General features: G+C 46.5%; 1 protein-coding gene across 2 annotated transcripts; it reads left to right on the plus strand.

The window, feature by feature from the left end:
* Positions 1 to 5,381: 5,381 nt before the first annotated feature.
* On the plus strand, positions 5,382 to 19,800 carry CHRNA1 (cholinergic receptor nicotinic alpha 1 subunit). 2 transcript variants are annotated; one of them, XM_074595501.1, is made up of 11 exons: positions 5,642 to 5,656; positions 7,524 to 7,605; positions 8,289 to 8,509; positions 10,338 to 10,483; positions 10,638 to 10,682; positions 11,564 to 11,673; positions 11,904 to 12,099; positions 12,701 to 12,938; positions 14,094 to 14,317; positions 15,599 to 15,838; positions 17,793 to 19,800. In XM_074595501.1, exons 3-11 carry the CDS (start codon positions 8,467 to 8,469, stop codon positions 17,922 to 17,924), a joined length of 1,374 nt encoding a protein of 457 aa, XP_074451602.1. In that variant the 5' UTR covers positions 5,642 to 5,656; positions 7,524 to 7,605; positions 8,289 to 8,466; the 3' UTR covers positions 17,925 to 19,800. The 2 variants fall into 2 exon arrangements, with proteins under 2 accessions (XP_074451601.1, XP_074451602.1); XM_074595500.1 differs by lacking the exons at positions 7,524 to 7,605; positions 8,289 to 8,509 and adding an exon at positions 13,704 to 13,829 and having other exon boundaries at positions 5,382 to 5,656.
* The last annotated feature ends 1,676 nt before the right edge of the window (positions 19,801 to 21,476 follow it).

Raw genomic sequence — 21,476 nt, forward strand, 5'->3', positions numbered from 1 at the left:
TCACTAACTGTGTCGGTAATGCAAATAGGATTGTCCTAAATACTCAAATTACTGTTTTTGTAGATTACTATTCATAAGGTGGTGTATCCTAAAGCTTACTTGAAGGATCGCTCAGTAAACCCAGAAGGACTTAGCACAGCACGACGCTGTTGCTCACTGCTCATCTCCAGCCCTACTCTGTTCTCAAAAGGGAGATTCCTTTAATTGCTTTTTTTCCTTTTACCCCAGTTCATGTTCTCCAGCATTGTGATGCTGGACATACATTATTCGTACCATGCTGTAACTCTCACATGACATCTTCCAGTAAACTACTGGAATCTGGGTACACTGAGATTGCTGCAAGGTGGGATACGCACCACCAACGTGGTGGACTACAAGGCGCTTCACAAAGAAAGAGGTTTGAAGCCCGGGTGAGCACCTTTATTGGAAGCAGGCAGAAGCCAATAATCAAATACACGTGGAGGAGCCGTAGCATCCGTCGCAAGCTGCTCCCTAGGTGAGTTGCAATGACGCTTGCAAATCCCTTCCTCACAGAAAACTGTGAACTCCTCCTGGAAGTAGTTCCCCAGCCCACACACCATCTTGACTTTCAGAGAAAAGGCATCATTTCCAAGTGTGTTATGATACAGTGGATACATTGTTTTTCAATCTTGTTTAAAAAAACAAAAAACCCCCAAACAAACAAACAAAAAAAAAAAACAACAAAAAAAAAAACTAAAAAAACCCCACCATAGTCCATGGGCAGCTCAACCTTAATGATTTCAGATATGGTGTGATGCTGAGTCTCTACAGCTCCTTCGTGCCCCACCACTGGAGGGAGAGTTGTGGTCTGCCCACGGCTTACTTCGAAGTTCTCTTTCCGCAGTGTAAATCAAGAAGGGTTGGTCTGAAGTTACAGCAAAGAAGCGATGGGGCATTGCCTGCTGGGGTATCGGCAGTGGAGGAGGCTAAAGGAGGAGTTGGAGGTCCTGCTGTGGAAAGTGTGGGTTGGCTTGTTCTGTGTCCACCCTTGGGTTGGAGATCTCTCCCAGCACTAGGAGGGATCTGACATTCTCCTTCTCTTGCGCTGGTGGGAGGAAAACCCCCACTGATGTTCCCTTTTCCATCTGCAGCTCTCATACCGGGTTTAGCCTCGCTCTAAGCCATCACGTCAGTTTGTTAACAGCGTTGATTAAGAACAGAAAACAAACCTGCCAGTGCACCTACACCCGAGTCTCCTTCTGTTCAGAGTAACTTGAACAGTGAGCTCAACACCTTGCTAACCCCCATTGCCCCCCCCACTGCGGTGTGTGCTTACCAAGACGTTCCCCCAGATCTCGGGTGAGGTGTGTTGGACCCCTGTCAAATCCCAAATACGGGTGAGCAGGGAAAGCTGGAGTTTGGCTTTGTGTGCAATCCCGAGTACAAAGCTAGTGCGGGCTGTCACAGGAGCGGGAAGCACCTCCCGGCTTCTGCCCGGCCTTTGGTCCCACCAGAGGGTGCCTCACCGCTGCAAGCCCCCACCCCTGCTGTGGGGACCCACAGCCCCCACGCGCTGCAAAATATACTCCCAAAGTGGGGGGTTTTTTAATAGTTTTTAGTTAGCATGCTGAAGGTGTTTCTTGAGTTGAGGGCACGTTTTTGTTCTCCTGTTTTGTCCGTGACAAACTCAAGCTTGTAAGTTCCCTGTTGTCCATCACAAGAGGAGTGTGGCAAAGATCTCGCCGCCTGCCAAGGAGGCAAAACAAACTCCGTGTGACAGGTGAGAGCTACACACCAGGAACCGGAGAAGTTGGTATTTTCCATTAATTGCCAGCAAAATGCTGCACGTGTGCTGGCAAAGATCCCAATGTAAGCAATAAAAGTGCATATTTTGGCATGAGGTCAGTCCTGGGTAAAGCACGCATCAAATCCAAGCGTGTCACGTGCAGGAGCAGGAATCCGTCCCTGGGAGCTGATGGACAGCACGGGTAGAGGACGGTGTTTCCTGCTCTAAAACACTGCGCTGGCTCAGCCAGCACACCGAGGTAAATGTTGACTTTTTCAAGGCGACCACTGCAGCTGCAGGTGAGAAGGATGCTTTGCAGAGATCCCCCGCTAAGTGTTTTTTGGGATCGGGGAGGGGAAGCGCTGCGCGCGAAGGGAGAGCGAGCTCTGCCGCTTGGCCTAGTTGCAGAATTAAAAACAAAATAAGCTCGTTGCTGCGTGTTTATCCCGCTAATACCAGTAATGAGAGAATCTGCACCTCAAAGCTAGATATCCCAGGGCTCTCGTGGGGTAACAGAGGCGTCCGCAGGGTCACAGAGGTTTACCCCAGTTGCACTTAGGGTGCAGGTGTGATGTGGGATGATGTAGCATGCCTGCCTCTCGCCACGGTGCGAGCGTGCTATGGGAAGCAGGTGAGGTCCAGAGGATGTTTTTGCTCTCATCCCATAGCCAGGGCTCTGTGGAGAATGTGCCATGGGGTGCTCCATGTTCCAGAGCCAATTGCTTTTGTATTTGGGAGTGATGACATTGCAAAAGGGTTGTAGTCAATTATCTCCTTATGCCAGCAATTGGAGAAGAGCCTGTGTCAGTTAAGAGCTAAGATGTGATTTATGTGATTTCTGTATTTTATTTTTTTCCCCCCTGTGAACGGGGTAAGAGAAGCAGCTAACCATTGCAGCAGCTTTTAAGCACCAAAACATACTTCCCCCATTGCCAGTTCTTCTGTCCACTGGCCAGTAGTGGAGCTCTCCCCAGAATGTCTTCAGGAAAACTTTGGATTACAGAATACTGGCCAAAATGTGTCAGACCTCATAGAGCTGAACAAGTGGCTTGCTTTTATGTAAAGCTGAAATTGAACAGTCTGCACTGCAATTACTCCAATGGAGAATCATCTGCATTTAAAAACATGTATGTGTGTTTAAACGTGTAAATGTGAGCATCCAGAGATATACTTCAGGCTATATGCTCTCTGTGGTCCCACTCATGAAAGCCACCGTATGAAACGAGGTAAGGGCATGATATGATATACAGGCATTTCCAGTGCCAGGGTCTACTTTCTGCACTTGTAGTAACTCAACTATACGCTTACAAAAGCAAATCAACATCAGAATATGTACCCAAAGTATAATGTGATGATATAATGACGCGTCCAGCTGCTGGCACTTCCAGGAGAGTACTTGGAAGCCCAACAGTTGCTTAGACATTGCCTTGGATGTCTCCACTATCAGGACGCGGTAGAGCTGGCAGTGCCCACCTGGGTCCCCGCTTTGACACCCAGGCCGCTGTCCCCGGCCAGTTTTGTTGTCAGACTTGTGCCCCACAGGGTTTTTCTGCCTCTGCAGAGAGAAAACTTCTGGCTGCAGACGAAGGTCAGAGCAAACTGCAAGAACGGCTTTGCAGCTGCTGAACCTGCGCTGGGCTTGGCACCAGCTAGTGGCAGTCGTACGAATACGTTCACATCTAGTGAAGCCTGGGTGTGTTTTCTACCTCCCGAACCGAGTCTGTGCGGTCATATGCTGCTTAGACTGGGCATTGGTGGAATAGCGCTTCTGGGCACAGGGATGAGGGCGTTCCTGGTTCAATTAGGGAATAACAGTTCAGATCAAATTGCTCTTTTCCCCTCTTTTAGTATCTTTAGGACAAATCTCTTACCTGGGTGGTTTTTTTCTGCAGCAACAGATAGTAGTGGTGGTCTGTACCAGGCTGAGTGCATTTTCCAGCTGGTGATTTGTGCTGCTGGGAAAGGGCAGAGTTTTCAGCAACTTTAATACAGGTGTCATCTAACTACAAGTATAAGTGAGATTTTCCTGGCCGCAGAAACAGCATATCTGAGGAGTCCTGCTGTGCAGGAAAGTCTTTGTGAGGGGATGGACCCGCAAAGCTGTCCCTTTGCTGTCCTAGCTGCTCTAGCGTGGCTCATGCAAGCTGCCGTGCTGACAGAGCAGCCCACAAGAGCAGGGCAGAGCAAACATCACGTCTAATGGACTTGTCCTCTTTCGCTGTCTTGTTTGGCTCTCCAGCGTGACTCATCTTGGTCCCGGAGATAAGGCCTAGTCCTCTGACAGAAGCCCTAGAAGCCGCCTTGTCAGGGATGATAGCTGGGAATGAATTTACCGCTGCTTTATTCAGCAACTTTATTCAGCTCCAGGGCTGGGTTCCTGGAATTTCTGTAACAGAAAGGCAGTGTGAAGCTGCAACCCTCTTACCGATTGCTCTGACGCTTGGTGCTGGTCAGCTTGTGCCTGTCATCTCAGTCGATTGTATTTGCAGTTATTTCTGGTCTCCGCTCTCGCTGCCGCACATGCCTTGCTCCAGCTGGGTAGACGGGCGTCTGTTGCCAGTGTCGTTTTCATGTGAGCAGCTTGGCCGTGAGGATTGATGCCCCTTTGAAAGGGAGCAGCGTTTCTCCTCACCTGCAATAGGTTAACACTTGTGCCACTGATTTAACTATGTATTTTGTGATTGTGGTTTCTCCACTTGACTGTAGGCCTTTTCCTTGCTTTTCTTTCCAGACTCAAGTCCTTTTTTTTTCAGAAGCATCCTTCTAATTAGATAAATGTGCACCATGTCTATGCTATAATATGTAAACTCTGTAACTGTAGAGGTTAAGATCACCACTTTAGAGTGAGTTCTTGATATTTTTGATTCATTTGGCATGTGTAATAGGAAACAAAGAAAAGAGAGGCTGAAAAGAAATTTGCTACAAACATCCATGAGGAAAAAAATATGTTTGCAGGATGGCTGAGGTGTGTCTCAGTATGGAAAACTGCAACTTTGAATTTCTTGATTTGTGGGTTGAAATCCTGTCTCTCGATACGTACTAATGCGTATATTAATGTTCCTGGCTTAGCATATTCTTGTGGGCACTGGAACGAGCAGGGGAAGTCCGGTTCGTTGGCATCTCAAGGCTGAAATGAATTCCTTGAATGCATTTCTTCTTGACAATATTTACTCCCTCTGTTTTGCTCTTGCAAGCGATTGTTTGCCATCGTGCTCGCTCAAATGCCCGCCGTGTGCCCGCCGCATCTTTCTTAGCAATCTGTTGCCATCTGGTGGCAACAGCGTTGAGTCGCCAGACTGGTGCGAGATGGCTTCCAGCGGGAAATGTGTGCCGTACTGTCTATAACTAGGGGCAATCTGGTAACAAACACATGGCAAATTCACAAATCACTTGTCTAACCATCTGCCTTCTCTTACCCAGTGCTGCCATAATCTACTGTCACCAGCAATGCCATTTCTTCTGATACCAAAATACATTTTAAAAGGCATATTCTGCATTTGGAAGCTAAAAAAGCCCAAATGGACACTGCTATTATTTTTCAGGTTTTGTGCTTTGATTTCCCTGATGTAATATCTACCTCTTATCTATTCTTTTTATTAATTTCACTTCTGTTTTCCCCGTGCAGGCCCTGCAGCCTTTGGAGCCCCCTGCTCTTTCCACTTGGGTGTTGCATTTATTGCATTGCAGTTCTGTGACAAAGATTTGGGTGAAAATCCTGTGTTCCTCACTCTGTCGAAAGCATTAGGTATTCTGCTCACTTGTAATGTAATGCGGCCGTATGATACCACCCTGCCAAAAAGACCTATCTGCAGTAGCATTTGTTCACGGCTGACTTCTTTTGGGCTGGAGTGGGCAGCACTTGTTCCTGGTACATGAGTGGAAGGAGCGATGCCCGAAATTCAGCGAGTGGTGAGTTCTGCTTCTTTCCAGTTGAGATGAATGAGAGCTGGTCTGCCAGGTTAGCATGGTGGGAAGGGGGTTTGTGTGGCACAGGGCAGGCTCAAAACCCAATCCAGAAAGCTTGGAGTTGAGGTAGATGTGAAAAGGGTTTTTCTGTGTGGGAATACAACATTTGTCCAAAAAACCTCTGAATACCTGGAAGGCAAAAAAAAAATAAAAATACCCTTCTTACCAATGGATCAGCTTCAGGCACTTGGTGTAGCTCATCCCCTCCCCTTGCTTTTTCACCTTGGCCGTAATGGGTGACATGCCCCTGTTAACAACAAACAGCATTCACTTTTCTGTCCATATTTAACCACAGCAGCTCGGGTTTCCTTGATTTTTTTGGAGAGGGAAACCGCCTTGTGTCTCTGCCAGTGAACATTCCCTGCAGCCAGGCTGTCGTTCCCCAAAGGCCTTGTCCAAATCCCTGCTCCTGCCTCTTCCAGCCCGAGCTCTGCCTTCCAGCCAGCCTGGTGGAGCTGGCTCCCGAGTCGGGGGCTGCTCTCAGCTCAGCCCAGCTGCAAGAGAAATAACCCACGCAAAGGCTGCAGACCTTTGGGGGTTCCTACAAGTTCTGCATCCTGCTGATTCCAAGCAGCCAGGCTTTTTTTTTTTTTTTTTGCGGGGTGGACACACAGAAACTTATGTTACCCAAGAGCTATAATTTGCCGAAGATTGTGGTGACACTCTCCTACATCTGTTTTCGGAGCGAACCTGCCAGCCCTGCCTTGGGTGGGCAGGAATGCTTTGAGAGACCCTGAGAGGATCCGGAGGGGCATCGTTAGCATTCCTGCAATGCCTCCGTGCAATTGTATCTCTGCTGGGCACGTCAGCTGCCCGGCCCGGGATAAAGGTTGGAAGCAGCCAGACGCTTGTTTGAAATCAGATACCTGCAACAATGGGAGCTGCTGGCCGAGGCACAGGCCAGGGACAAGGCCAGAGTTATGGAGATGGTGAGTTTTTACTGGAGGATAAATGTAAGCGCAGAGGCTGAATGCTGAGTTAGTGGAGGAGGGGGAGTGATTTAAAAGAAAAAAATAAAATAATAATGAAGGTATCCTGTAAGAAACACCAAACCAGCTGGCAGACAGCACAAAGGATATCCAGAAGAAATAGAAGGTACGTCTGGTGTCACCCAGAGGCAAAGCTAAAAAATGTTTTTGTAGGGAACGTTTTCTGGAAAAGAAGTTTGGAGCAGTGTTTAAGAATGGTCGTGGCAGGGCACCTACTGCAAAGTCCCCTCTCCAAAGAGCAGGCGCTAGGGAAAAGCGCAAGAACGGCTTAAGCATTAGGCAGTATTTCCCCAGGACACTACCCCAGCCTCCTGGGATTTGTGACTCTGGGACTTCTTCTGTGGCAGACTTCTTGGGGAGGTGAGGGGGTGGCATTTAATAATATGGAATTAATTTATCAAACTAGTTTTTCTGAATATACACGAACTTCTGGCAGCCAGACGCTCCTGTGGCATCGAGTTCCACTGCAGGCGTACTGCACGGGGTGTCCTGGTTAAGCCTGCCAACTCTAAGTTTCCCTTGATACCCTCCACTCTTTTGCACAGGGAGTCAATCCGAATCTGCCTTCTCCAGACCATTTTGGATTTTACAGACCCTACCAAAGCTCTTTCTCTCTCTGGCGTCTTTTCCAGACTGAAGGTTCATACTATCTATCCGTTCCAGGCACGGAAGCCAGTTTGTAGCTTGGATGTCATTGTCATTTTCTCCTGGCCCTTTTTCAAGTCTCCTTTTGAAACCAGAGGACCAGAACTGCAAAGAGCACTCAGGATGTCATGGATTTATAGTGGCATCTTCCCTGTTTGCTTTGTCTCCTTTGCTAGGAACTGATGGACTTGCTTTTCTCACGCTGCTGAGCACGTCGCAGAACCTTCTATCTCAAGATTTTGTTCCTGAGTGTTACCGGTGAGCTCAGAGGAGGTCATCGTATACATATAAAAAAGTTCTTCACAGTTGGTTGTTCTTTTTGCTAGCCTGAATAACTGAGTATTATTACCAAATACCTCACTCTTCATCCCTTTTCCAGGTGATTTATGACAATAATGAGCAAGCACTAGCATTTCTACCATTTGCCTTTCACTGCTCCGTAAGTCTATAGGTTTCTGTGGGAGGGTTTTCCCTCTTACTTCAGGTTACTTTGGTTAGTTAACAGTTTTCAACAGGGGGTGGCTCCACAGAATACCCAGGAGATTCAGGAGATAGATCTTTCTTGAACATGTTTGTTCACTTCTTCAAAGTTTTCTGATCCCTCTGTGAAGCAAAGGGAGCAGCCTCAGCCCAGCACACAGTCTGTACGCTGCTGAGTGCATCAGAAATAAATGACTGCAATCTGTTTTCCCTCAGAGAAACAAAATCCCAAATCTGGCGAGTTGCTCTGGTCACAAAGGGTGACACGCAGTTCTGGGTCTCCAGCTCAGGAAGTTTCTGAGATCTCACCGAGATGCTCTCTTACTCTACAGATAATCCTTTCCTTTAGATTTTTTTTTTTTTTTAAGTCACAAATTACATCATCACTTAGAAAAAAAATGACCTTCTGTAAACTGCAGAAGATACTTGACTGGTGAAACACATTGTGCTCCCATTTCCAGCCCGGCGGTGCAGTGGCCCTCAGCTGTCATTCCCAAAAACAGGTGCTGGAAATCAATACCTCGGTGGTTATATTTCACCGGCACCCTGGCAGGAGGCAGCACAATCCTCCTCTGAAGAGACGTTAAAGGTGCTTTGTGTGTGTCTCCGTCTGTATGACTGCAGCAAGAAGGAGCTGGGATGATGACGGTCCATCGCATACTCCTCCTCCTCCTCTCCGCAGGTAAAGGTGGTCCAGCCATCGCCTTGAATGGGGGTCGGGTCCCTCTGGAGCATGCAGGACCAGGGCTTTGCGTATGTGTTGGTACAAGCGAATGTGTGTTCTGGGAGCAGCCTGTCCTGCTGATAAGTATTTATGAACACACCAGACTGTTTAAATGAGAGCTTTGGGGTGCATCGGTAACAGCTCAGATATTTGTCATTTCAGACATCAGATATTTGGAAGTGAGAAGCTTTTGTGTTTGTTTTTCTCTCTGTCAGCTGTCTGCCACGTCCCCATTTACTCTAGTGCTACCTGTATTTCAAAATGTGTGAAAGGATCTAGTAAACATGGCTTGAAATGTAAGAATTTGTTACAAGGAATTTCAGTAAGTTGTGGGACTACTGACAAGGAAGCAGAATTGATTTGTGGCCGCATGTGTTGTATCAGGATAATTCTTTTAAAACTGACCCTTAAAAGAGTAACTGTGATCCTAAAAACTTCTCTAACAAACTTAAGCAGTATGCTAAATTCCTACCAAGCCACACCAGAAGGTAGCAATGCAAAGGATTTTAATTGGTTAATAAAGCATAGCAAAGAGCTGGACTTCTATCTAATGCTGTGATCATAACTTAAAAATTGAAAGAGGAGTCCTGCCCCGCGCCCGGTGCCCTGGCAGGGGGAGCAAGCAGGGCTTTTCGGGGGCCACAGCTTTTCCCAGTGTCATCCAAGTGTCTTCATATCATCTCATGGCAGGACAAGGCCGAGACAGAATCCTTGGCATCTCAGCTCAACTACGCAAAAGGAGCTGATGAAACGGCAGTTAGGAAACCAGGGGAAATACTTGCTTAGGTCGGAGTCAGCAGCAAAATTCTTGTTGAGTTCAATGGCCGGGGATTCAAACTGGGAGAGGGGAAGGCAAGGGTGGGATCTGCCAAAAATGCTTGTGGCGAGGCTCAGCTGTTCTGTTCCCTCTCAGTACCTTTAAGAAGGAGTACATACAAAAATATCCCCAAGCCCCCCTTCCATTTGCTTTACTCCCCTGTACCGGTGTCTGAGCACAGTTCTGCAGCAGGCTATCTGGAAACAGGGTTCATCTGGCTTTCTGTGGGGTGGGAGTCTGAGCCCTCGCCCCTTGGGAATAGGATGCGTTGCTAAAGCCACACTGAAACAAAGCTGCTACCTGCCATTTTCACCCGCAGTGCTCTTCCAAGGGCTCTTTGGTGTAGCACCCCCGAGTCACGCTGAGCAGTGTGTGGGCAGAGCTCTCCAAGGACAGGCTGAGACCTTCCCTGAGGAGAGGGAAACACAGGAGAGCACTGTGAATGGTTTCCTTCTCGCTCACCATGAGCACAATTCCCATCATGGAGTGGAGCTCTTGCCCTGCAAAGACTTCAGATGAAAGGGCTCGATGACTGTTGTGCTTGGCCCTGTCCTTTAATGTTACTGTTACAGGCAAGTCCTGACCTGACCAAGGTGAAGACCCCATTAAAAGTCTCTGATTATGGGTATTCTCTGCGCTTAACTGTCCACAGTTATTACGTGTAAGTACAGTTGCAGGTTGGAAAAGCCTGGAGGAGATTCCTAATGCTCAGTCTGATGTCTGCAATCATGGCTATTTGTTTTTGTTCATCTCCTGGTTGGAGGCTGTTGTTGACTTACTCCTAAGCTGACCTCCGGATCAGATAGGTAGTTACCCCTCCTGACGGTATTTCCAATGCGCGCCTGAAATGAGGAGTCACACAGAGGACTCGGCCACCACCAGCAGCTTGCTGTTGACAGTATGTCCTTCACACCCATCTCAGCCTGTTCCCTGTCCCATCTCACTGATGCCACCCCCACTGCTCTGCAGCTGGTCTGGCCCTGTGCTACGAAGACGAGACTCGCCTCGTCGAGGACTTGTTCAGGGACTACAACAAGGTGGTGCGCCCAGTGGAGGACCATCGGGATGCCGTTGTCGTCACCGTTGGGCTGCAGCTCATTCAGCTTATTAGTGTGGTACGGTATGAATATGTGGTACACATTGAATTGCTGACTTACGTGATAGTGCCAAACGGTGTCATTTTTCTAAAGCAACAATTTTTCTCCTTTAATCCTGATGTTTGCTGCTACTGCCTTCTTTTCTTTCTTCTTTTTTTTTTATTATTTTAAGGATGAAGTAAATCAGATTGTGACAACCAACGTACGCCTGAAACAGGTAACTCGAAATATTACTGACCATTTCATTCAGTTCAAATAAATGCTGTGGACACAGCCAGGAATTAAGGACAGGGAACTGCTGGAGAGGGGGCAGCAAAGGGCTACCGAGATGATGAGGGGACTGGAGCACCTCTCTGATGAAGAAAGACTGAGGGATTTTGGTCTTTCTAGTCTGGAAAAAAGATGACTGAGGGGGATCTTATCAACGCTTATAAATACTGAAAGGGTGGGTGTCAGGAGGATGGGGACAGGCTCTTTTCAGTGGTGCCCAGCAACAGGACAAGGGGTAACAGGCACAAACTTGAACAGAGGAAGTTCCACCTAAACATGAGGAGGAACATCTTTACTCTGAGGGTGGCAGAGCCCTGGCACAGGTTGCCCAGAGAGGTGGTGGAGTCTCTGTCTCTGGAGACATTCAAACCCCGCCTGGACGTGTTCCTGTGCAACCTGCTCTGGGTGACCCTGCTCTGGCAGGGGGTTGGACTAGATGATCTCCAGAGGTCCCTTCCAACCCCTGCCATTCTGTGACTCTGTTATATTTTCGGGGGGAACTCGGAGAGGTGTGTCAGCCAGCAGAGCACTTCCCCTTTCTGGGGTCTCAAGAATAAAATGTGCTAGACACTAAGAGCCTTAAGAAAAGCATTTTGTACTGTATTTCAAACAGTAGACTTCTGGTATATTTCTCTTGTATGTTGTTCTTAATATTTTTTTATAAGCTTCTTAAACCAAAATTTAAGTTAATGTAAAAAATTAGCCGGGGGTCCCACTATCTTGCTTGCATGTGCCAAAGCAAGGGAGGTGCATGTTTCTAGAAAGTACCAAACCTGCCCCAAGAAGTGCTGGAAGGGGCTCTCAGTGGCTGAAATCTTCCCTCTTTAGCAATGGACAGACGTCAACCTCAAGTGGAATCCAGAGGACTACGGTGGAGTGAAACAAATCCGCATCCCCTCGGACGATATCTGGAGGCCGGACCTTGTTCTTTACAACAAGTAAGGGGTGCCAGCTGCCCAGGGAGGGAGCGGTAGCTCTGCCCCGTGGCACCACCGTGGTGGGGCTGGTTCCCCACGACATCTGGGCCAGTGGGTAGCATGCCTCAGAGCTGGCCTCTCCAGGAGCAGGCACAATGGGGACCGGTCGATCCACAGCCAAAAGAAATTCTTTTGTGACGACGTTATTTGTGCTGCCCATACTGCTGTTGATATCCTTGTTCTTTTTGCAGCGCAGACGGTGATTTTGCCATCGTTAAATACACCAAAGTCCTTCTGGAGCACACAGGGCTGATCACCTGGGCACCACCAGCTATTTTTAAAAGTTACTGTGAAATTATAGTCACATACTTCCCGTTTGACCAGCAGAACTGCAGTATGAAGTTGGGAACTTGGACGTATGATGGTACAGTGGTTGTTATTAACCCGGTAAGCAAGGAGTTTGTAATTGGGAAAAATAATAGAGACCATGATATGTTTTCAGGGAAATCTTGTCTTTAGAATGGAATATAACCTTGTTTTGACTGGAAAATAAGCAGGCACTACCTGTAAAATACAAAAGACCTATTAGTAGATCTAACACAAAATTTCCTGGTTTGGCTTCTACAATTCTGCATACACAGATTCCTGCCTGTCCTGCAACAGCTTCACACCACTCCTTATGGTGCTGCCTGTTTACTTTTGTTTATTTTCTTCTTTTTTTGGAGGGAGTGGGGGGCGAGGTGTGTGTTTTTTCTCTGCTCGTGATTTTCCAAGGACTCTTTCCCTGTCCCCTCAGGTATGTCTCTGCAAGTATTTAATCAGTCTTTCTCTTTAGTCAACTATCCCTGACTGTTTCAGTAAAATATTTAGTTGAAAGCTGTGTAGAGGATGATATTCTAAGGCAAAATAACATAGACAAGAGTGTTTTGCTTGCAAAAAATGCATGAAGTGCCTGAGTTATTAGGAATCCTGTTCCTGAGCGACTGCCAAGTTTTGATTTTGTTCAGAAAGTGTAATATTAAGAATTTGTATCTTTTTTTGCTGTCAGGAGAGTGATCGTCCAGATCTGAGTAACTTCATGGAGAGTGGGGAGTGGGTGATGAAGGACTACCGTGGCTGGAAGCACTGGGTTTACTACACTTGCTGCCCTGACACCCCCTACCTGGACATCACCTACCACTTCCTCATGCAGCGCCTGCCCCTCTACTTCATCATGAACGTCATCATTCCCTGCCTGCTCTTCTCCTTTCTGACTGGATTTGTTTTTTACCTGCCCACAGATTCAGGTATGTAAATTTATTTGTTCTACTGCCAAAGAAATTCTAACAAGTTTCTAACGAGCTCTTCTAACAAGTTTCCGGGAAATTCTCAGTATTTGAAATCACCAGCCAACTTGAAGGGCAGCGCTTACTAAAATTGGACATTTCTGCTCAAAATAATGGCTCTAAGCATTCTGCAAATAAAGGGTGAGTGCTGAAAGCTAAAACTGTTGATATAAATAAATTGGGCTGATTTTCCACAGAAATCGCGGATTGACTATCCAGTTAACTTCTGCTAAATGAAGATTTAGCTAGTCAGCTTCTATGTTTTGCCATAGGTAGGTGGTTGGTGTGTTAGTACATCACACAGTAAGTGAGCACAGGGGTGACTGAGGCCCTTCTGCACCGTGTCAGAGCAGAGAGCTGGTTATCTGCTCACGCACATCACCTCTGGGGACACAGAGTAATCCTGGCCTGTTCTGGCCTCCTTTGTCTCTGCTGAGCTGCTCTTGCTCCCTGCAACCATTTCCTCGGCTTTGTTCATTTCATCTTGTGTCAGCTTTTTATACTGCTGAATTTCACGGAGCCCCTTCTATGAAATACTTCATGTATTATTTTTTTTTTTCAGTGGAAAACTTTCTATAAAGTTGAACTGAGTAGAAAAAAAGATGTGTGAATCATGTTTTGTGGTTCAGTTTTGACATCCTGCGTGCTGGAAGATCTCAAATTGCAACTGACCTCGGGTGTCAGATGTGATTTTTTTATATTTTTTTTTTTTTTTTGTCTGCCCAGTCAGCCCAGCACGAGCCTGCCAGAGAGTGAGGCAAGCGAACCCCCAGGAGGCTGTGGAGCAAGCCTTAATCAGGTGCACGCACTTCATCATTCAAAATGCACAGCCCGTGAAGTGCTCCCGGGCAAGTAAGCTTTCCATATCCATCACCCATACCTCAGCCCAGTCGTAGCTGGTGATTCCCACCTTGATGCTGGAGCTGATGCTGCGTCAGGCTCTCGTGTTCAGCCAGCCTAGTTACTGCTTTGGATGCCGGGAGAGATGATAGCACTCCAGATGCACGCTTGTGTGAATAGCCATCCTCCACATCCTGTCTTCTCAAAGTACTCTCTGTACTGAATGATAGGAGCAGCAATGGCATTATCATTTTTTTATTATTTTTTGCATGGCAGGTGAGAAAATGACTCTCAGCATCTCTGTCCTGCTGTCTCTGACTGTGTTCCTGCTGGTCATCGTGGAGCTGATTCCCTCCACCTCCAGCGCGGTGCCCCTGATAGGCAAATACATGTTGTTTACAATGGTGTTTGTCATCGCTTCAATCATCATCACGGTCATCGTCATCAACACCCACCACCGCTCCCCCAGCACTCACACCATGCCGCACTGGGTCAGGAAGGTGAGCTCTACGGCTTTGCGTGTTTCCTGGTTTCCACCGAGCACTCCATATTTTACTGGCAGGCTTTCCAATAAAAGTCAACAAGAATTGGGGAAGTAAATGCATCACGTTAAATCTCTCTAGGCACAAGAGCCCGTGTTTACTACTTAGCTGTGCATAAAGTCATCAAGACTGCTGAAGTGTGCCTTTAAGTAAGAGAATTGTCCACTGGGGTAGAGTCGTGCAGGGAGCAGATGAGGCAAAACACAGGCAGCTGAAGGCAGAGGGAAAATAAAATGTCCAGCTGGACTCAAATTACATTTCCTAGTCTAATTCTCCACCTGACTGGAAAGCACTGCTGCCTGCCAGTGGCCAAGCTGGCCAGCCCGTGTGAGTGCAGGGTACAAGGGCTGTTGGGGATACCTGCGTTCAGCATCCCATTTTGCAAAAGGCAGTTTAGCAAAAGCTATGATCTTCCCTGTGCTTTTCCAGTGAATGCAGTTGCTCTGCAGTCCTTGGGAAGCAAGGAGATCCTTGCACAGTAGTCTAAATGGTAACCACAAGATGTAGAAAAAATTGGATATCTGTCATTACAAGTTCTTTGCCAGGGAGATGGTACCAAAGAGGTTATTCTTGCCCTTTTTTTAAGCCTGCCTGGGTTCATATTAAAACTTGACACGAATAGGAGATTGTTCTGTGTATTTCTAATAATACTTTTAAGGTTACAGCTTACATCAAATTCACTTGGCAGCAAAAACAATCCCCGCAGAAGGGAGACTTCAGCAGGCAAACACTGCCGTGTGCTTAAAATTGCTCTGGCAGCCAGCCTTTGTTACTCTGAAGGAAATTATTGTAAACCTTATATGCAGGTATAGCAAACAATTGTAATAGCAAAGTCAAACGTCAGTAGCCAAAAGAGACACTTTGTAGTCCATTCTTCAAGCCGCATTCGTAGGCAATATGTTCCAAATTAGACGAGGTTGGTAGAGGTCTGTCAGCTCCCGCCAGCGGAGGGTCTGCTCCGGGACCTCGCACTCCCCTTTGTGTGTAGATGGGGGAAATGGGAGGGAAATGGTTTCCAGAAAACGGGCCTGCGGGTGACTCCATCTGCCCCAGGACATAAGGCTGACAAAAGCCCCAGTGTGGCGGAGGCTGTGACATATTCCGGGAGGGAATGTGTAGCTGATCCAGGGCGGGAAGTGATTTGGGACTGGAGAGGCTCGCCTTTGTTCCGTGCACAGCTGCATCTGCAACGCAGCCCTGCAGCCCAGCAACTGTCGTCTGCTCCCCCTTTGCTTTCAGGTCTTTATCGACACAATCCCAAACGTCATGTTTTTCTCTACGATGAAACGACCGTCCAGGGATAGGCAAGAGAAAAATATTTTTGCAGAAGATATCGATATTTCTGAAATTTCTGGGAAGGCAGGTTCTGTGCCTGTCAACTTCTACTCCCCGCTTACCAAAAATCCAGATGTGAAAAATGCTATAGAGGGAATCAAATACATTGCGGAAACGATGAAATCGGACCAAGAAGCCAGTAATGTAAGGCATTTTTTGTGCATGATTCATTTCTTGCTTTTTATATTGCTTCATCTTATTTTTTTGGCAAAATATCCCCACCTCACAAGAACACTCCAAGCCCTGGTTTGGCTTTAGCAGGGGACAGTCTCCTCCCCTTGATGCAGGCAACGAGGAGGGACAGATAATTGTTGCAGATGGCAATTGAATCTTGCCCCCTCCCCCCGCCCAGAAAAAAGAGAAAGGGGAAAAAGAAAAAGCGTCAGTGCTAAGGTTTTCTAAACGTGGTGCGTGAAGCTGTAGAGACAGAGGGTCTGTGAGCAGCAAAGCAGTTTCAAGAACTGTAAGCAAGTTCCAAAACACATTCCTCCTCTCTCCCACTCAGGCATCTTCCCCCTGCGGTAAGCAAGCTCCTGTCGCTTTCGAAAAGCCAGGAAGCAAGCCAAACTCCAAAAAAGCTAGTAGTTTTATCTGAGAAGCATCAAATGTAACTCACAAATGATAATTTCAATTTCGACAAGGTTTTGTTTTATTCCTGAATGCTACAAGCGGTCCCTGCAAGTGAAGCACATCATGAGCTAACTCTGATGACCGACTTTTTCCACGTTGCAAGCCAAAGGAAGGATAAATGCGTGTAGAGTCACATATGGCAGTGTTCCCCAGGAAAACCTAGCTCGGCCTTCTTCTTGCACATTCAATGCAATTAACCCCCTCTTTTATTTTAGTTATCACAGCTCCCATGGCTTTTGCAAGGGTAATTTGGTCCTGGTGCTTCGTCTTTCTAAATCATCGTAGACCTTTCCTCTTGGGCCGCAGGCTACCCTGAGGTCGCGGAGAGAGTTCTCCGGGACAATAATTTGGCCATCCTCTTGAAAAGGAGGCGCCTCCTTCCCACGAGCAGGATTTACACCACGGTGTTTGTTCCTGTCACCAAATTCCTGGAGCAAGTGGAATGGCTCTGGCTGCGGTCTCACGTTCCCCATGACTCCTGTGCCCCTCTGTAGATAAAGTGTTGCCTTCAGCAGGGCTGGCGTGGCTTCAGCGCCTCTGGGATACACTTCCTCCTCGGCTTACAAGGAGGGTCTTCAGGTTACCGGCAAGTGCTCCCTTCGGAAGTGGAGCCCAGCTGCTGGTGTCATCTGGGCACCACTGATACCACTTCCAGGGGGTTTCAGAAGTCAAGTTCCCCGAATAAACTGAAGGTTGTGGCTTCTGAAGGCTGCCGCTTCGTTGCATTCACTTACTCACTTATGAACAACCTCAAACCAGCATTGATTATCAGTGTCCTCTAGATATTATACAACAGTCTCTTCTACTTGTGGGGCAACTAAGGCAAAAGTAGAGGGTGTCTTAGGCCAGTACGTGTCACTCCATAAGGCAGAGTTACAAGGTGGAAATCCTGAGCCCTGCTGCCATTAGCACCTCTGCTTGCTTTTACGGTCCTGGGTTCCCACCAAAACATCCAGTGAAAACACAGTCACAGGGTTCACAGCGTCCCACAACTGGAAAAAAGTAAGGGAGCTATGGAGAAGGTTTTCCTAGACCTTAGAGTGATATGAGGCACGGAAAGCAGGGCCTAGAGTTAAACTAACAGTAATTCCTTAGGTACCCCGAGAGAATGAAAAAGCAGTAGAAAACCAGTTGGGTGCAAATAAGTGGTTTGCTTTCAAAATTTTAAAGTCTCATTCAAAAGCAACCATTTGACTAAAGATTAAGCTTTTCAACATTTCTTTTTAACAAAATTGTTCACCGAATTGCCAGGGTTTGTAAACAGTTTAGTCCTGAAACTTGCATTTCTAGGTAGCTTAGGCTTTCTCAACCTCTGACCTGCTTTTGAGAAGAAAATGAGTATTTTTTGCATAATAATAGTGGAACTTAAGGAATAGCCTTTCCCTTGTTCAAGACAGTAAATTACAAGAATGCCCATAACAAACATGACTCTGCAGAGGTTTTACCATCTCCTTTGTTTCTTTCCCAGGCTGCAGAAGAGTGGAAGTTTGTCGCGATGGTAGTTGATCATCTTCTCCTTGGCATATTTATGCTAGTTTGTATTATAGGAACATTAGCTGTATTCGCTGGTCGCCTTATCGAATTAAATCAGCAAGGATGAACATCAACTGGAAACTATTTGCTACCCTGGTTAGCATCTGAAAGCATCTTAACCATCAAAACCTGGCCAGCCTCCGAAAAGTTTCACAGGCAGGAATCGGTCCTTGCTGGGAAAGAGCAGGAATAATAAAACGTAAGGCTCCATTCTTAGCACTTCTGAGCTGCTGCTTGGTGGTATTTCATTGCCAACAAGAAACACTTGCGTTACTGGTAGACTGAATGGCTGTCAGCCAGGTTTTGATCTGTTTTACCATTTATTAAAAATGTTAATGTATTAATAAGACTGTCTGACTTCGTAACCCAGAGATACAATTCCAGTGAAATCAATAGCAGTGTAATGAGCTTTAGCCAAGCTGTAAATCTGTATTCAAGCTGGTTTCAATATCTGTTCTGTGGTTTTTGTACCGGCAGTCACAAACAACTCCTCTTGTAACACCAGACGTAACCAGCAGAAATATCTCAAACTCCAAGCTGAAGCACTTGATTTTCATGCACAAATCTGAAACAACTGACTGTCACACATGACTCTACCTGTAGAAACTCTTGATGTAGCAAGAGGAGGGACTGTTCTTTACTGTGGGAAGGATCCAGCCTCAGCCAGTTAGGTCCCACAGGTATTTTTTGCTGTCAAGTCCCATGATAAAGGACTTTGAGAGGAGGATTTTTTGGCCTGTTTTATCACTGAGCCCTGCTCTGTGACCGTCAGGCATCCCAGTGACTATGTTGCAGTCGCTGCCCTCTTCTTTTTAACTGCCAATACCCATTATAAGGAGCCCCACATTCATTATGTATTAATGCTCAGGATTTTCAATTGTCAACAGAGGTGTTCTGCACTGGCATCCTAAGGAAAAAGTTTAGACCAGAGGGGAAAGGATGGTATCCATAGGATAACCTCTGTACTCCGTTATTCTGCTCCTGGAAGGTTGGTTTCCACTCTCCATTTTGAGTGATGCCTAATGCGGGGGCGGCTTCAAATTTGCGGGTGCTCGGTATCACATCTTAAATACAATTATTTCTGTTCACCGAAAACTGTCCCCTGCCCTGCTGAATAGGCCATGAGCATTAAAGCCAGACACAGCATCACCAAGATCATTCCTGGAGCAATGCGGATCTCAGTTCTACTTCTGTATGACAAAATCACAGGCCACCTCCTCCTCTGAGCAGCACAAATAATCACCCAAACTTTATTCAAATGTTGAGCAGCAGCTCGCTCTAGTGGCTAAAACAAAGTAGTGCCGCTTTTGGCCAAAGACCTTTGGGTTTCAGTAAATATTCTACATAAGCAACAAGCCCATGTGTGTTTCAATAATGCAGCGTGGAAATACTAGCAGTGCTGCCTATTTTTCTCAAAAAAAAAAAAATAAGGAGAGGTGGAGCAACTGATACAAGTTACTCATCTTTCCCAGCTGGTTGTCCGAGCCAATAGGACTGCTTTGTTAACAGCTGTAAATAATTTGCTGTGAGTTTAATAAAATAATTTGTATTATGGTACTGCGCTACAGGAATGTGTCATGTCTGCAGAGAACAGGCATTTGAAATGCTCTATAGGGAAAATTAGGCACTTGTGCAATAATTTCATCATTGCGTAGTGTTTGCTGGGCAATGTTTTGGTGAGCTGCAGTCCTAAGCAAAGCAAACGGTTTGTCTGGGGCAATCGATCACTTGTAACACTCTGCTCAGCTCTCACGGTTTAGATGATGGTAATCTTTGCCCCGCTGGATGATCATTAACCCTGTAAACGGTTGCCTGAAGATGTATGCTGGGCGAAACCTCTGCTGACAGATGGAGTGCTTGCTGCAGCTCTGTTTATCATCAGCCTAAGTTTTCAGCTCTCAGCCCTTGGAGAGAGTCACGCATTTCCCCGGCTCAGGATGAGCTGAGCTGCAGCCTAACAGTGCCTGGGACTTAATTTGGGAGACTGTGATTGGCACTAAAATTGACAGACCAGTTCTCTTAAAGCAGCATGTGGTTGAATCTTAGCATTAAAAATATACATCAAGTAACAAGATTCGTGGTGAGCATCCACAGTGTCTTTGTGTAGCTTCCCCAGCTTCCTGAAGACAGATCTGGGTCTTGGCCTCCAAATTCCACCTATTTGTGTTGCGGGGTGCTTGTGTGCACACATGCCTGCTCGCTTCTCCAGCTCTCCTCATACACAGCTAGCTACCAGGCTGCAGTGCTTTTCTTCCACTTCCTCAGGAAAAAAAAATAAATTGAAATTATTTATTTGAAAATTTTCATTTGTGATAGTTTGATCTGTCTAACAGGCACAGCAAATCTTCTGCCTTCCTATCGCTCTGAGTCTTGATGAACTACTCACGTCTCAAAAGACGTGACACAAGGCAAAAATAAATGCTAACAATTTCCCTTCTTAGGTTGCAGAATCCGGGCATTGTACTCTGACTCTCCAAACAGATGGTCTTTCAAACATCAATCGGCACACTTCAGGAGACAGTTGATCTGCATTTTTTTATTTGCTTTGAACACTCAGACTATCCCAGTCTTTATTCTGTGTTCCTAGCTCACCTTTGTGGCACATTTTTCTGACATACCACCAACATTCTCTGTTACCAGTATCCATCTACTGAAAGAGAGTACCCTTACCTATGTACAGACTAGTCCTGCTCATCTGCTACTGTCCTTTTGACACATCAGCACATCTGTACACCTGCTAAAATACCAGCTTTGGAGGTGGTAAATATGCTCAGTCACTGTCAAAGCTAATTTGCTGTCACTGTGAAAGTATGTATTGTCTAACGATTTCTCATTCACAGCCCTGTAGTCTCTCCCTGCAATCTTAACACTGAACTCTCCTCTCTCCTTCATGGGTAGCACCAGAGGCCCTGGGGAGGTGGCCCTGTATGGATAATGCTCGTGCCACCGGCACGTGCATCTCCACCACCTGGTTGCCTTCAACAGGCACATTTCGGCTCTGAGCTTCAACTAACAATTCTGATTTTAAGCAAAACAAGAAAGAGGCCTCACACTTTCACTGTTAAATTTCTCTAATACATGTTAAAAAAGTAATGAAATGCAAATACCATGGTGCTGAAGTAAGCAGACCTCATTTAAATGCCGGCAGACCAGGGGCCTCTGGGTGAGAAGGCGTCGCTTTGACAGTGAAGGTTCTCCAAGCAGTTAATGTGTCCCTCTTTTAGCTGCCATCACCTTGCTACTAAAGCTGCTTTTGTTCACTTTGAGCTTGTTGATAACACCCTATTTATGTCCTTAATAGAATGGCTCTCTGGAACATCTCCGTCTTCTTCCATCTGATTCCAATTTTTAAACAATTTGGCAATTAACTTTCCCCTTCCCATCCCCTTATCTGACCTTCAGTTACTTTCTGCTGTGCCATGGATATTTTACTCCCCGAGATGCGGTCGTCCGCAGATCTCTCTTCCTTATGGCACTCGCGCCGTTCAGGAGACCTGACCCTTCTGAGGGGTTTATTTGAATTTTTAAAAGTCCATTACCTTGTACCAGCTCCAAGGGAGCAATTTCACCTCTGTGTGAGTCTGGAATCAGAACAGGCTGCTGCTCTCTGACATCACCA

Source organism: Larus michahellis, chromosome 7, assembly GCF_964199755.1.
Source record: "Larus michahellis chromosome 7, bLarMic1.1, whole genome shotgun sequence".
Classification (NCBI taxonomy): domain Eukaryota; kingdom Metazoa; phylum Chordata; class Aves; order Charadriiformes; family Laridae; genus Larus; species Larus michahellis.